General features: G+C 43.0%; 1 protein-coding gene across 2 annotated transcripts in view; it reads left to right on the top strand.

The window, feature by feature from the left end:
- Nucleotides 1–13933, top strand: part of LOC147445175 (uncharacterized) — a 39351-nt gene extending 25418 nt beyond the window's left edge. For both annotated transcript variants that reach the window (XM_086528013.1, XM_086528012.1), the window contains exon 4: nt 13203–13933. In XM_086528013.1, the coding sequence (XP_086384139.1) occupies nt 13203–13444 (242 nt within the window). In that variant the 3' untranslated portion in view covers nt 13445–13933. The remainder of the gene's footprint in view (nt 1–13202) is intronic.
- Nucleotides 13934–16925: the final 2992 nt, after the last annotated feature.

The raw sequence follows: 16925 nt of genomic DNA, 5'->3' as shown, positions 1-16925 counted from the left end.
AACATAAGAGCACCCAATCATTCTCCTTCAATTTCAAATCGCGACGATGGCGATCTGCTGCCTTTTTCTTTCTTTCCTGAGATTTTTGCAAAGCCTCACGGACCTTGGCAAAAGCCGTGTCCAAGTTGCGCGTGTAGTCATCGGCTTCAAAAATCTTATCTTTCGTGCTTAGGAAGGGTGGAGCCTTCGGAGCACCTTCAATAATCTCAAATGGTGCCTTCCCCGTCGAAGAGTGTATCGTGTTTTTGTAGGCAAATTCTACCAAAGGTAGATACTTTTCCCATTGAGTCTTCTGATCCGAGATATAAGACTTCAATAAATCTAAAACCATTGAAATGGCAATCTCAGATTGCCCGTCAGTCTGCGGGTGAAAAGATAACGAAAACTGCAACCGCGTGCCAATGTTCTCCCAAATTGCCTTCCAAAACAAACTCGTGAATCTGGGGTCCCTGTCGGAGACTATCGTCCCGGGCATGCCATGTAATCTGAAGATCTGGGCCACAAACAGTCTTGCTAAATGATCTGGCTTGACTGTTTTCTTTATTGGAATGAAATGAGCCTGCTTGCTAAATCCAGGGGCGGCTGGATATGGGTAAAAGGCTGTAACAATCCGTGTGCTTTATGCCTGTCAAACTTGGCCTTCTGGCATACCAAGCAACTGCGCACAAACTCGTCTACATCCTTCTTGAGTCTCGGCCAAAAGAAGTATCTCTCTACCCCTTTCAAGGTGGTAGCAATACCGCGGTGACCCGTAAAAGGTGGACGGTGGCGTTCGGTCATAACCTTTTTCCTCAACGGCTGTGTAACGCACAACATGGTTTTCCTCATCAAGTAGCCATCCCGAATGGAATATCCCGCTACTATCTCTCCATCCCGTATCCGTGTAAAAATATCTGCAAAATCTGTATCTGTGGCATACTGATCGACCATATCCTCAAAGCTCCTATGATGAATCGCGGAAATATCCAGAACCAACGGCTTCCGAGACAAAGCATCTGCCACCAAATTCTTATGTCCCTGCATATGGACAATCTGGAAGTGAAACTGTGACAAGATGTTTCCTACCGCATCTGCTTTTTTGATAGATGCTTCTGTGGCAAGAAGTAGCGTTAACTCTGATGGTCTGTGAAGATAGTAAAATCCGCTCCGAGTAGGTAGTGCCGCCACTGAGTAAGAGCATGGATAACCGCCAAAAGCTCTTTCTGATAAATCTGTGCTGTCAATTCCGGCCTCGAGAACAATCGGCAAATGGAGATGCAATGTCAACAACAAGTTGATGCTTGTGCGAAGCAGATGCACCAATGTCACAAGACAGGCACCACGTGCCAATAGAAAAGAACAGACTGAACAGACTTTTAGCACTTCAATAACAACTGAACTGAGAGAGAGAGACGACAAGCGACACGGAGGTAGAATTCCACCCAGAGAGTATTGGCCATCGGTAGTTCTTTATATTGCATCAACACAGTACAAGCCGATACTCTAGACTCTGGACCTTCTGTGGGAAGCATGCCAAAGATTGAGCCCTTAGCACATATTTAAAGGCACTTGGCCTATAAAAAGCAGTTTACCGAAAAGCCTTCAAACTCAAGAGCTTCTGGTCCAAAAGCAATGCCAAAAAGCTGTTAGCGTAAATCATGGAAATCCATACATTTCTGCCACGTCATCACTACCAACGTGAAAAGCGGAAATCCGTACAGTCCTGCCACGTTAGCACTGCCAGCGTGAAAAGCGGAAATCCGTACAGTTCTGCCACACCAGCAGTCAACGGAATTTCCAGAAATTTGTTGTTGCTGCTTCTGTTACTTCTGCTTCTTCTAGGGTTTAGGCCCCTCGGCCGGCATCTGCAATTTGGCTCCATTCTTTAGGGCTTTGATATATTAGCAGTTTGTGACAATTAATATTCAAAGGATCCCTAGTATGTGAAATTTTTGACCCAGCACCCGATTGATGAGATGCATTCTCTATGGCGTACGGCCATCGACTCTCCGGTCAAGTCAGCTCTGAAGAAACCTCCTGTTCCACGGAGACATCATTTGCTGCAGGTCTTTCAGGCATTGCGGAAGCATAAATTGGTTATCAACGCGAAATAGAGCGAATTTTTCTTACCTGAGATACATTTGTTGGGGTACATCGTCTTAGCAGAAGGAGTAAAGATGGACCCGGCCTAAATTGAGACTATTCGTGATTGGCCTGACTTAAAGGGTATTCATGAAGTTCGAAGCTTTCTGGGCTTGTGCTCTTATTATCGGTGGTTTATTCAAAAGTTTATAGAGATAGCTTCTCCTTTGCATTTACTCACTCAGAAAGGGGTTCCTTTCACTTAGGGACCGACAGAGATTACCGCTTTTCAGACTCTCAAAGAAAAGTTGACTACAGAACCAGTGTTGGCTTTGCTAGGCTTGCAAAAGTCATTCGAAGTTTATTGTGATGCTTGTGGTCGCAGTCTGGGAGCAGTTTTGATGCAAGAAGGCCATGCCATTGCTTACGAGAGCAGCATGTATTCACGTCCTGAGTTGGTGGCACAAATTTATGAGAGAGAGATATTGATAGTTATCCATGCTCTTACGCAATGGCGACACTATCTACTCAGAGCTGATTTTACTCTATTCACAGATCATCAGAGTTTATGCTACTTCTTGTCGCAGAAGCAACTCTCGAAAAAGCAGATGAGGTGGGCTAACATATTGTCACAGTTCCACTTTCAGATAGTCCATGTTCAGGGACAAAAGAACTTAGTGGCTGATGCATTGTCTCGAAAGCCCTTGGTTCTGGCTATTTCTGCGATACACCATCGAAGCTTTGAGGATATGGTAGATTAGTACGCCACATATCTTGATTTTGCCGACATCTTTTATCGGATATAGAGTGGGGAGACAGTCACAGGCTATTCCATGCGGGACGGCTATTTGATGCGGAAAACGATGTTGTTTGTTACACAGCCTTTGAGGGAAAAGGTTTTGACAGAGTGCCATTGTCCACCTTTTTCAGGCCACCGCAATATAGATACCACCTTGAAGGGTATTGAACGTTACTTTTACTAGCCGATACTCAAAAAGGATGTGGACAAGTTTGTTCGCAGTTGCTTGGTATGCCAAAAGGTTAAGTTTGATAGGCATAAGGGACCAGGACTTCTTTAGCCTTTACCCATACCCTCCCGCCCCTAGGAAAGCATTGCTATGGATTTCATTTTTTGATCTTCCCTAAACCCAAAGTGGGCATGATGGGATCTGGACAGTCATTGATAGATTTAGCAAGCAAGCTCACTTTATTGTGGTAAAGAAGACGGTTAATCTTGACCATTTGGCGAGACTGTTCATCTCATAGATTTTTCGGTTATATGGCATGCCTGAGTCCTTAGTCTCGGTTCACGAGTTTGTTTTGGAGGGCAATCTGGGAGAACATGGGCATGCAGTTCAAGTTCTTGTTCTTATTCCACCCATAGACAGACGGGCAGTTTGAAATAGTAAAGTCAATGGTCTTGGATTTAGTCATACATTTTGGATCAAAAGACTTAGTGGGAAAAGTACTTGCCCTTGGTGGAATTTGCCTACAACTATACGGTTCATTCATCGATAGGGAAGGTGCCATTTGAAGTAATCGAGGGTGCTAAGATTGTTCCTCCATTTCTAAGCACCAAAGATAAGATTTTTGAAGCAGACCAGTATATGAGAGATTTGGACATTGCTTTTGCCAAGGTTCACGAGGCTCTTGAGAAGTCTCAAGCACGGCATAAGAAGGCAGTTGATGCGACTTGTTAGGGAATAAAGGCCTAAGTGCCTTGTACTTATAACTTATAAGTTAAAAAGACTTATAAGTGAGGGGGCCCAAGTGTGAATGGCCTCCTAGTCACTTACTCATATACTCAAAGGTGAAGCCCAAAATGAAATAGCGTGGCTTTTTCCCAAAAATTCAACGAGCTCTCTCTCTCTCTCTCACGTTTTCTCTGCGTGAGCTTCTTCAGCGCCTCTCTTCTCTTCTCCTTCACTCTCATTGCATAGGACAGCAAGTGGGCTCTCTCTCCTGCTCCCCCACACATGGTATCAGAGCTTTAGGGTTTCCAAGAGAGCCATCTTCGCAACACAGATCAGAATTCTGTTTTTGCTCGCTGCGGGAAGGATATTCAACCGTTTTCGATCAACTCTATCGTGAAGGGATCCTCTCACCGTGTAGAATCGACCTCCGGTGACAGTTTCCCCAAAATTAGGGTTTCAAAAATTGGCGAACAGCAGCCTATTTCTGCTGAAATTGACCAATTTCGGGGTCAATTTGATGCAATTTCATTAGGGCAAGGCTCACAGGTCAATCTTAGAGGTGTTTCCACCAACGAGGTTCTGAAAATTCAGCAAAACAGGTGTTTACAGGTCTGATTTTTGCCCTAAAACAGGGAATTCAGCAAGCAAATGATGTATACACCTTGTGGAAACCTTTGGTAAGGGCTTGGCAGTGAATGTACGCCGTTTTGGGGTGATTTCGCGTGAAATTTGCTCGCTGTTTTTCTGTAACAGCAAGCTGTTTTTTGCCCGATTGCGCACATTTGGGCGTGTTTAGGTCGGCAAAACAGGGTTTCAGTGTTTGCAATCACTCAGAATGGCTTCTAGCAGTGAAAGTGGCAATTTGTTGCACATTCGCAAGCTTGAAGGTGCCCATAACTTTGCTATATGGAAGAAGCAATGTTATAATGTGATGTTGCAGAAGAAACAAGCGAAACCTATTAAGTTACAGGGTGTGAAACCGGTTGATATGGAGGTTGAAGAATGGGAAGAAGTGGACGAGTTGGCTCGCTCTACGATCATGCTTTCGGTGTCTGACAATTTACTCTTCAATGTAGAGAATGAGCAGACAGCATGGGGCATATGGAAGCGTTTAGACGAGTTGTATGCACAGCAGAGTGCTGCCAGTAAAGTGTATTGGCTTAAGAAGCTTATGGATCTCCGCATGAAGGAGGGTATGCACATGTCAGTGCACCTCAATGAATTCAATTCTATTTTCAGCCAACTGACAGAGCTGAAATTCACGATTGAAGAGGAGTTCAAAGCTACTTTTCTGCTATGCACATTGCCCGAGAGTTGGGATGTATTCCGGACAGCTCTTAGTAACTCAAGTGCGTCACTTAAGTATGCAGATGTAGAGAGTTCTCTCTTGATGGAAGAGATGAACAGGAAGAACACCACAGGCGGGTCTTCTAATGCATTGCACTTGAGAGGCAGGTCTCAACAGAGGGAGAAATCTGACAGTAAGGACAGGGCACGCAGCAAATCTCGTAGGAAAGATGTTGTGTGTCATCATTGTGGAAAGAAAGGGCATTATAAACGGGAATGCTATGAGTGGAAGAAAGAGAAGAACAAGGGTGCTGAAACTGATGCAAAGGACAAGGGAAATGCCAAGAAGAGCACTGTGTTGATTGAGGAAATCAATGTTGCTAGCAGTTGTGACAGTGACAGCAGCACTGACGTACTCAATGCCTCTTCTGTGGATGCACATACCCTTGCTATGGGTTCTGATGTGGACATGCATACTTGGATTCTTGATTCAGGTGTCTCCTTTCATGTAACACCTCATAGGGATTGGTTTACACAGTACTCAGGTGAGGTGCAGGGCACTGTTTATTTGGGAGATAACTATGCATGTGACATTGCAGGTATTGGCAGTGTCCAGTTTTCTTTTGCTGATGGTATGACTTTTGTTTTGCACAAAGTGCGTCATGTGCCACAACTCAAGAAGAGTTTGATTAGTACAGGGCAGCTAGATGATGCAGGCTATCACACCACTTTTGGTGATAGTAAGTGGAAAATTTGTAAAGGGCCCCGGATTGTAGCCAAGGGTTGTAAATCGGACACTTTGTATCCTTTGCATGTATCTAGTGTGCGTGACCATGTTGTCGCCGTAACCAAGCAGCCAAGTGTTTCTTTGTGGCATGGCCGGTTGGGACACATGAGTAAAAGAGGAATGGAAACTCTGTCTCGTTGTGGTTATTTGCCGTGTTTGAGGTATGCTGATTTTTCTCATTGTGAGCACTGTATTTACGGAAAACATAGTCAAACACCGCAGAAAAGGTCACTTTCTTTGAAGTCTGACAGGTTAGACTTAGTGCATTCCGATGTATGTGAAATGCCACAGTTGTCTTTAGGGGGAAAGAAATATTTTTTCTTGTTTATCGATGATGCTACACGTAAGGTGTGGGTGTATCCAATACGTGCTAAAAGCGATGTTTTGGATACTTTCAAGAAGTTTCTTGCGTTTGTTGAGAATCAAACTGACAAGAAGCTTAGGTCTTTGCGCTCAGACAATAGGGGGGAGTATGTATCAAAAGCATTTATTGACTTTTGTGCTACTAAAGGTATTAAAAGAGAGCTCACGGCTCCTTTTAATCCCTCTCAGAATGGAGTTGCAGAGAGATTGAACCGGACTATCCAAGAGAAAGTTCGGAGTATGCTGTCACATGCTGCATTACCTCATGGTTTTTGGGCAGAAGCTGTGCAAACAGCTATTCACTTGATTAATCGCTCACCTAGCAAGGCTTTGGGTGGAAAGGTGCCTGAGGAGGTGTGGTCTGGCAAGCCACCCTCATATGCACATTTAAGAGTGTTTGGTTGTGAGGCCTATGTTCACATCCGGAGTGAACTGCGCACCAAACTAGAACCAAAGTCTCATAAATGCATTTTCCTAGGATATGGTGAGGATGGTGAAATGGGGTATAGATTATGGGATCCCGCATTACGGAAAATCATACGCAGCAATGATGTCATCTTCAATGAGAATTGCATGCACAAACAGCCCACAAAGGTCGAGGAAGTGCGCCGGGTTGTTTTTCGTGAAGATGTTACATATGGACAGCCAAGAAGGCCCAATGTTCAACAGCCTTTACATGCTGAAAATGGTGCTGAAAATCAGCCATTAGCTGCTGAAAATCAGCCCCAACAAGTTGCCATTGATGCACCACAGGTAGAGGAACAGGTTGATGCTCCTAGACCGCCCGTTGTTGCGATGCAACCGGCTGAACAGCCTGCTGTTTTTAATGGTTTACAGGCTGAAAATCCATCTGTTATGGATCATTGGGTGCGTAGGTCTACTCGGGTGACAAGGCCCCCCGATAGATATGAACCGTCTTTGGACTATGTCATGCTTACTGATTGTGGTGAGCCGTCTTGCTATAAAGAGGCTATGCAACGGGAAGACAGTAAGAAATGGTTCAAAGCAATGGTTTCGGAAATGCAGTCTTTGGAGAAAAACCATACATGGGACTTGGTTGATTTGCCTAAAGGACATAAGGCTCTGCCATGTAAATGGGTTTACAAGACCAAGGTCACATCTGATGCTTCTTCTAAGTACAAGGCACGTTTGGTTGCTAAAGGGTACAAGCAAAAGCATGGTGTGGATTTTGATGAGATTTTTTCTCTTGTTGTAAAGCTTGCCACATTACGTCTTGTTTTAGGCCTGGTTGCTTCTGAAGATATGGAGTTAAAGCAAATGGATGTCAAAACAGCGTTTTTGCATGGCGATTTGCTTGAGATGATCTATATGATGCAGCCAGAAGGTTTTGTGTCAAAGGGGCAAGAGAAGAAAGTATGTAGACTCTTGAAGAGCTTGTATGGTTTGAAACAGTCTCCCCGTGCATGGTATCACAAGTTTGATACATTCATGAGGTCTCAAGGATACAAAAGAAGTAATTCTGATCACTGTTTGTATATAAAAACGGCAAGTGATGGATCTCTTCTATTGCTGATTTTGTATGTTGATGACATGCTTATTGCGGGTAACAATGTCACGGAGTTGGATGCATTACAACAAAGCTTAAAGAATCGCTTTGACATGAAGGATCTTGGTGATGCTGATCATATTTTGGGCATGCGTATCTCTCGAGATAGACCTAACAGGCGTCTGTATCTATCTCAACGAGATTATGTTAATAAGGTGCTACATCGTTTTCATATGGATGGGGGAAAGACACTTGGTACTCCGCTGCCTCCATATGTAAAACTGACTGCACATGACTGCCCAAACACAGATGATATGCGGGCTGAAATGGCCAAGATTCCTTATGCATCAGCCGTTGGCAGTTTGATGTATGCTATGGTTGCTACACGTCCGGACATTGCATTTGCGGTGGGAGTAGTAAGCAGGTACATGAGCAATCCTGGCAAAAAGCATTGGGAAGCAGTGAAGTGTATCTTGAGATACTTGAAAGGCACTAAAGACTTGTGCATTTGTTTTGGGAAGAGTGAGACATCTGTGCATGGCTTTACAGATGCAGATTTTGCTGGACATCCAGATTGCAGGAAGTCTACCTCTGGATATGTGTTTACTTTCACAGGAGGTGCAGTTTCTTGGATTTCCAGACTGCAAAAATGTGTTGCTTTGTCTACCACTGAGGCTGAGTATGTGGCTGCCACTGAGGCATGCAAAGAAGCTTTGTGGCTCATGCGTTTGGTAGAAGAGCTTGGCATTAAGTCACCGGTTCCTGTGCTACACTGTGATAGTCAGAGTGCTATTATGCTTGCAAGGAATCCTGTTTTTCATGCCAAGACAAAGCACATAGAGGTGAAGTATCATTTTATCAGAAGTGTGCTTGATGACAAGAGCATTACACTTGTCAAGGTGCACACAGATGACAACCCTGCAGATCTTTTGACCAAGAGTCTTCCAGCAGAGCGGTTTGCATATTGCCGTCAGATGATGGGTGTTGGATGAGTAAGTGCATGATCAGCTGTTGTATCATAGTTAGCTGATTCTTTGATCTCCCAAGGTACATTGCCTTTAGGTGGGAGGTTGTTAGGGAATAAAGGCCTAAGTGCCTTGTACTTATAACTTATAAGTTAAAAAGACTTATAAGTGAGGGGGCCCAAGTGTGAATGGCCCCCTAGTCACTTACTCATATACTCAAAGGTGAAGCCCAAAATGAAATAGCGTGGCTTTTTCCCAAAAATTCAACGAGCTCTCTCTCTCTCTCTCTCTCACGTTTTCTCTGCGTGAGCTTCTTCAGCGCCTCTCTTCTCTTCTCCTTCACTCTCATTGCATAGGACAGCAAGTGGGCTCTCTCTCCTGCTCCCCCACACGACTTGCATTTGAAGGAAGATGATTGGGTGCTCTTACGATTTCAGAAGGCACGCCTCAGGAAAAGAAAGGGAAAGGAGTGGCTTTTTCCAAAGCTAAGTATGAGATATTATGGCCCTTTCCAGATTCAAGAAAACATAAATCCTTCAGATTGAAGTTGCCAGATACGTGGAAGATTCACAATGTAAGGTGCAGCGGAATGAATGTTGTATTTTCTCAAGATTAGTGATCTATATTTGCTCAAGGTTCCTTTTAGTTCTTAGGGAAGGAGAGAGCCTTCCGTCTTTATGCAGAGTGCTATGATCACGAACAAAGTGAGTGGATATTGTGCGTGCAAGTTTATGAGACTGAGAGAGAGAGAGATGAGAGATACGACACTCGAGAGTTTGTAAAACCCTCCTCCGAAGGCCTCACTCCCGTCGGCGAGAGTGGTCTACTTTTGATTGCACAAAGGTGTACAATGATGATGCATGGGCTGATGCAAACGGGGACTATGCCGATGACGACGATGAAGACTTTAGGGCTGAATTCGATGCTCTTTTATCTGCTGTCCACAAAGGGGTATTGGCTGAGAATCTGCACCACTTTGGGAGGCTGAAATTGACTGATTTACTGCTGTTTTTATGGCTGAAAATGACTGGTTTTGTCGGGGTTCATGCGGTGGCAAAAACGCTGAGGATAAGCAGGACAATGCTGCGTTTTTGGGGGCTTGAAGTCGTAGGCTGAAAATGCTATCTGGATCAGGCCTTAGGCTGCGTTTTAGGGCTGATTTGACCTGCTAATAAACCCTGTTCAAGCTGCGTTTTTCAATGCTGAAAGGCCGAGGTAAAACGCTGAATTTGGCAGGGAATTGGCGATCCAAAAACGCCAATGGCTGGCTGCCTGTAGGGGGAAAACGCCAATGGTGATGGCTCTGCTGGTGATAGGCTGAGGTGGGGAAAACGCCAAGGATGGAGAAAGGCTGGCGATCCCAGAAAACGCTAGGGCTGAAGTGAGGTGGCCTCACCAAGCGAGCTTGACGAGGTTCTTGCTGAGAGAGGGAGGGAACACCTGTTGCGTGGAAAGCCTGCTGTGCTCCTTGCTCATCTGCCCAATTGTGCTAACTTGGGTTTGCTTATATATTAACTTACCCAATTTGCCCTACCGAGTTCCCAACAAAAGTCACTTAATAAATAAGTGAAAAATAGGGAAAAATAGGATAAAGTCATTAAAAAAATCCCCAAACCGACTCTGATGGAAATGTTTATGCTTATGCGGTGTGCAACCAGAGGATATGCATCTACACTGAGTGATTGGGCATGCATGGTCTACGAATAGACTCACAAAAGTGCCAGATCACTTCTAATCTAAACTGATTGGACTGACGGGAACCGTGTTATGGTGTAGCTTGTCCACGGACACATAGGGTTGGATGTGTCACGTGACACACAATGCTTTTCATGTGAGTCTCTTGAAACCTTTTAAGGGTGATGTGCCAGTTGACAGGGAGCCTAATGAGCAACCTGAAGTGGAAGAGAGCGAGGAGATACTCGTTCCAGAACAGATACTAGCTCACAAAGAAAGAAAAGTGAAGGTAAAGTGATGTGGCGGCTCTTAGTGAAATTCAAGAACTATCCGGCATTGGATGTGAAGTGGATGGAGGAGGACTTCGCAAATACTCCTTAGATATTGGAACTTTACCTTGAGGCTTTCGGTCTAGCTGCATCTATTCTGAGAGATCACGTAGATCAGCAGGGTTGAATCTGGTGCAGATGGGACTGCACAAGAGGGGTGTTACTCCGCTCCTTTGTCACAGATTACCCCGATGGAATAAAGTCACTGATTTTCCTTTGGATTTCAGGGATACTGATGTGTTGACAGTATTCTGCTGTATGACTTTATGAATGAAGAACTTGGAAATGGGATTCTCAAAAATGAATCTGATTTATGTATACTCTCTCATCTGATTTTGTTTGAGTGCAGGTATGAAAGACGAACTGATTGCAACATTTCGGTCTTGAGAAGTTGAGATTCTATGGACATGATCGCAATAAGAATTAGTTAATCCGACATCAGTGAGGTCCAGTGTGGATCTAGGTGCGATTGCTAAACACGTTGCCAGGAATCATGGTCCTAGATCCCGATGGATTTTATGTGATTTGATTTGAAAGTGATTTGATGTTCAGTAACTGTCTATTGAACTGGTTTATGGGTCATGTCTGATTTTGCAGGTGTAATCGAGGGCGATTACAATTCTTTCAAGAGGGGGGTATGTCACAAAGCAATGATGTGGCATTACTAACCGGACACCAAATTTTTAAAGTTGTCCCAACTTATGGGCACCAGCCGACAGGGCCCAAGTGACACAAGAAAATAAAAGAGCGTTGACTAGCCAGCTATACGAATGCCGCAAAACGTGCTGACTGTTGACGTGCCACATCGTACGGAACCTCCGCAAAGCGCGCTGACAGTGCTGATGTGGCAGCGTACGGATTTCCACGTTTTGTGCTGGCAGGTTTTGGGCCTAGAGCTTTTGAGTTTGAAAGCTTTTCATGTACTGCTTTTGAAGAGGCCATGGGGCCTTTAAATATGAACCCAGGGCCACTCTCTTGCTTAATTTTGCTAATGAGCAATCGAGCAGAGCAGACCCTCGGGCCTTGTAACTTTGCTCAAGCATTAATATAAAAATAAGTATTGAAAGGGGTCCCAGACTTTGGGGCCAATATCTCTGGGCATGGAACTAAGCTAGGCCGTGTCGACTCAAGTGAATTGTGATTATGTTTGTGAAGTATTTTTAAGTGATTCTCTCGTGTGTTGTGCCAGATTTCCGACTTGGGGTGCCCAAGTCTGTTACACTGAGCTGAGCAATCTGTCCATCCAGTTACAAGATAGGCGCCTCATGTTTCCCATGCTGGATTTCTCTTCAGAGGCATGGATCTAGGAGAAAGATCTAGGATGGAGTTTGATTAGCAACCCTGCCATTTGTTTATCTCGGTGGTGGGGTGCTTATGAGTAGTTGAGGGGTGGCCTAAGCCCACCCGTATTGATTGTTTGAACTTTGGGCCTCCTCTTTCAAAGTGATCGGTACACTCAGAGAACAGTATGATCACATTTAAGGTATAGCTTAGATGGAGCTGAGCCGCTAGGCCTTCATTAGCCTCTAGCAGCCAGGATTCTTCTGTAGGCTGTAGCATGGTCTCTACTGGCATTATAGGCCACTTGTTTGGCTCTTCTCTGTCCCATTTTGTGAGGTTGACATTGTATATTTTGGTTCTAGCTTGGGGGAGTCTCCCCTCTTTGTACGTGTTCCCTCTCTACAGGGGTTGACGTAGTGTGATGGGCAGTTTTTGAACTAATAGAAGGATCTATTTTGTACAAAAAGTAAACGAACTTAGACTTCCAAGGGGTGTATTATTTACAATTTGTGTGCAGGGATAACAGTGTTAGTACTACTACTAGTAATAGTATTACAAGTAATAATGATGGTTTCATTTATGACATAATCATGGACTAAAGGTGTTTTCAGCAAAGAAGCACAATAGTCAAATTTCTGGACCCAAGGCATAATGGAGTTCTATTCTGGGCAGACTCCAGTGGACAGCCTTTTTGTTTACAACCCCTGTACACACATTCCATCCATATAAGCTGATGGAAGTTCAGTGAACAAGGGCCTTTAATTTCCTTATATATGTTTTTGGAACAGCTTTCAGATGTCCCTCATGCATTAGGTTGTGCCCCTTTGGAATTTGTACTTGCATTTGCTCCTGTTAGGGTTGGGGACAAGTGAAACAACACTGGAAAAAGTGCTGTGCTCAGGGCAGATCCATTTTTTTCCATGTTGGCTGGACATAGCTGTGTTGTAAATAGAAAAGCATATCTTATGTTGACGAACATCCTTTCACAGCTAAATTGTCACTCTCTTATGTTTGTTCGCTGTTTCTTGCTAATGAACGACGCAGGGAAAGTTCTGTCCTCACGTTTCTTGTTACTGTTATCATAACAGTTTGTTGCGTAAGTCATTGAGCGTATTGAGCAATCATACAGCAAACCGGTGTTTAGTAATAGAGGACCCTGTTGGTTTTTGTATTTTTTCATCTTTGTCTGAATTTTTGATATCGCAGAATGTTTGAAAATGATTTGGTATTGAGCTGTTGATATTGCTGTGCCAGTTACCAAGCAAGTCAGAGAAATATGCAAAGAATTGCGGCAGGAGACAATGATGTTGGCAAAGCAGAAGAAGGCAAGTGATACTTCCGCTGCAGCAAAGGAGGGCTACGAGGAATCTACCATCAAGAAGCAACAAGTTATTGATGCCCCTATTTATGTCGATGATCCAGGCCCATCTCTTGTCGGTTGTGCTCCAGTGGGCTGGAACTTTATTCTCATTAGGAATATCCCTGGAAAAGTGTAATTTGAAGCTCAGCCTGTTCTAAGCTCTATTGATAGCAAGGAACAAGACCAATCCCGTGAAAGAGGCAAGGTTTCCATGTTGTGACGGGTCCTTGAGGATCAGCGAAGATTGTTGGTAGGTGCCTTCCATCAACTACATCAAAGGCTGCCAATCTGAAAACGTGACGACGTGTCAAGAGAATGATTATCAATTTACAGATTGAGCCAACAATATTTGGGTGGCCAAGTATGCAAATTCCCGAACGCTTGAACTCTTATCAGACGTATATGTTGACGAGGCTCATCGTTGTTCTAGCTCTCAATGTCCACCTTTTGTGGGCAGTCTCGGTTATAACTCTGCTGTGTTGTGCTCTGTGTAGAGCGTATCGTGCATTGTCGGTTTCACAGTGGTGGCCTTGCTGTCTTGTCCAAGAAGGGAAATAGTTTATCAATATTTCTAGAGGAGAGTGTTTGCCTCCTCTTTTAATCATGAATGCGAGTTCTTCTAGTATCCAGCTCGTTCACCTTGAGTTGAAATAGTGGTGAAGGTATTTCACTGAAGGTGTGGAAGGGTGCCCACATTGCTGCTGAACAGTTTCCTGGTTCTATGGTTGTGTTTTAGTTGATGTTTCCTGGTCTGTTTAAAGGAAGTGCATGTAGTCAACATCGTTACAATGTGGGGACCCTAGTCATCTTGGCCAGACACAATTTGGAAGGGAAGAAACTGACCACCTCAATGAATGTTGGATAGATCCGGCCTTACTTAATGATGACCTGAGTTGGAGCTTCTCGACCTTCCCACTAGCTCTTTGCACTTGGATATTGAGGAATTCATATCAAGATCTTACACTACATACTCTTGCTGCTACGATCCGTATATTTATGTACATACCTTCACCCACCTTGCAAAACACTCGCAATTTAAATTATCTATTCCATTCTTTACCGGATGGAAGAGTGAAAGATACAAGCATGCAACATGCGTCTAAACACCAATTTCCCAACTTCCACATGAAATTCTTTTCTATTTTTTGTTGCCTTGGCCCATCCAGTAGTATAATTGGCACAAACATTTACAATTGAAATATATTATTGAAAGGAAAACAAATTCCATTTGAAAAGGCCCATTTTAGATTAAGATGGTCGAAACCTAATGCATATATCTTGAAGCTTTTGTCCTCACATTTGTGGTCTTGATTTGGAAATCTCATTTGTATTATGATTAATTCATAGAACAATGAGGGCTTTTGTTTTTGGAGCTTTGGCAACAAACTAGACTAACAATGTGCATCAGGGCCTAAAAATTGACGGTTGTTTTTCCGGTCAACTGTCAAAACAAATGTTGGGAAAAACTTCTTGTCATTTGACATGCCAAATACATTATATTTTCAAATGAACATATAAATGTGCGTATGGTAAAACATGTTATAGTATGTACACATATCATGTTACACAAAGCATGCAAAAGTGGCACTTGTAAAAGTACCTATGAATTTTAGGTCATGATGTGCATAATAACAATTCTTATGAACTTTTGAGTGAATGCAATGCAAACAATAACTATTAGACTAATTAAACTAATAAATAGAATGATGTAGTGTTTTCTTTTCATGTAGATAGTCTTGAATAAATAGATTGTAACGTTTTGGAAGTTACTTCAAACATGTGTTCTCAATCATATGCACAAATTTCACGCATGCCTGTGTGTGTGTGTGTGTGAGAGAGAGAGAGAGAGAGAGAGGGAGAGAGAGGGAGAGAGAGAGAGACGTTTATTGACGTCTTTTGAAGGTGGAAGTGGGCCTATGAGACAAATCAATATACAGGAGTATGTACTTGGGTATCCATAAAAGCCTATGAGGTGAGGGTGATGTTAACATGGGTTGGGAGGAGGTAAGTAATGAAATGGATGGAGCTCTACATCTAGGGTATGAGAAGTACATGCTTGTGGAGTACAATTATGAAATGCATGTATCTAGCTAGCTCCTTCCAGTACCAAACTTGGGGTGTAGGAAAAAGTGCATGGGTGGATAGGGGATGAAAATCACATGGAGGATAGTGTTTGGATCTCCCTCTTGTGTGGATCTTTTGGATCTCACCCTTGTGTACTCTTTGGGCTCAATATTGTGGTCCTTTGGGTCGTTTCTTGTGAGCTTGGACAGTCATTGCCTACTACAAGATGATTCCTCTTTGCTTGATAGGAGAGAGTATTGGAATATCTCTATTGAAGTAATCCATGAGTTGTGAGTGTGGTCTTGTGCTAGAGGTGGTAGGTGACCGAGGAGTACCTCTCTATGTCTCTGGATATTGAGAAGGACAATTGTACTTCTCAAGTTTGTGGAGTAAAAAAGTTAGTTGATGGTTGTATGAAGAAAGAATGCTAGATTTACTTGATGGTTGTATGAAGGAACAATTGATAGCAAAAATGGTTTCTCGTAATGATTCCTTGAAAGCTAGGATTTTGTTGATTATGTTGCTTGATAGTTGCAATAATTTTAAGGTAGCAACAATCAATAACAATTACCCACTAGTGGCATATAATATTTTGATATTGCTAGTGCTTTACTCACGGAAGAGGTGAATTGTAAGAACATTAGGAATCCAAACATGGTAACACTCTTGCACTAAGGGGCATATCACAATCAAGGGGGAAGTTTATTGATAGATAGAAATTGCACAACAAGTTGCATGGGTGCTAAGAGACACTATCTCAATTAGACAACCTTCATCTAAGAGTCGTACTATTGACTTAGCTATGATATATCCTTTAGCTTCCACCCATTTTCTCACATAACATGTGGAATTGCTTGAATGGATTCATGAATTTCGGACCCCATTCCATAAAGCTGCCCAATGGTTTAGTATTGTGGTTAGAGATGTCATGTCTGCTGTAGTTGGTCTACCCATTCTTTGGCAAATATCACATCTTTTGCAAAAATCCCTAACATTTGACATCATGCTTTGCCACCATAACCCTGCCGGAAGGAAGAGGATGGGGTCTAGGGGGGCCTCTTTATTTGCCATGACATTATGAAGGTGATAAACATTTTCGCGAATAGGTGTATACCATGTGTGCAAGAATGGTGGGTATGTAAGAGATGTGTAAGAGTGGTCAAAGAATGCACTTTTCTCCCTAAAAATGAGGTGGATAATTTTATGATTTTTGATGTTCATATAATCTCTTATTTGAGCCAAGATTATAGATCTATGATATAGGTGTTGAGTTCTTCTATAGATATGCTACATGATATGTTTTACCCGCTAGATTTTAAACTTCATTTTGGAGGGAAAACGTGTTGAGTTCTTCTATAGATATGCTACATGATATGTGTTACCCACTAGATTTTAAACTTCATTTTGGAGGGAAAATTTGAATTCAAATAAACTAGCCATTTTGCTTGTTTGAATTCAAAAGATGTTTTTTAATTAATTTTTTAATACTAAAGATTTGACTCCCTTAAATTGCCAAATAATTAGGCCCTTCTAGAGCCCATTCTCTTCCTAAT

This window comes from Adiantum capillus-veneris, chromosome 13, assembly GCF_014529385.1.
Source record: "Adiantum capillus-veneris isolate H3 chromosome 13, ASM1452938v2, whole genome shotgun sequence".
Lineage (NCBI taxonomy): Eukaryota > Viridiplantae > Streptophyta > Polypodiopsida > Polypodiales > Pteridaceae > Adiantum > Adiantum capillus-veneris.
This window is presented reverse-complemented; position numbering and strand designations above follow the sequence as displayed.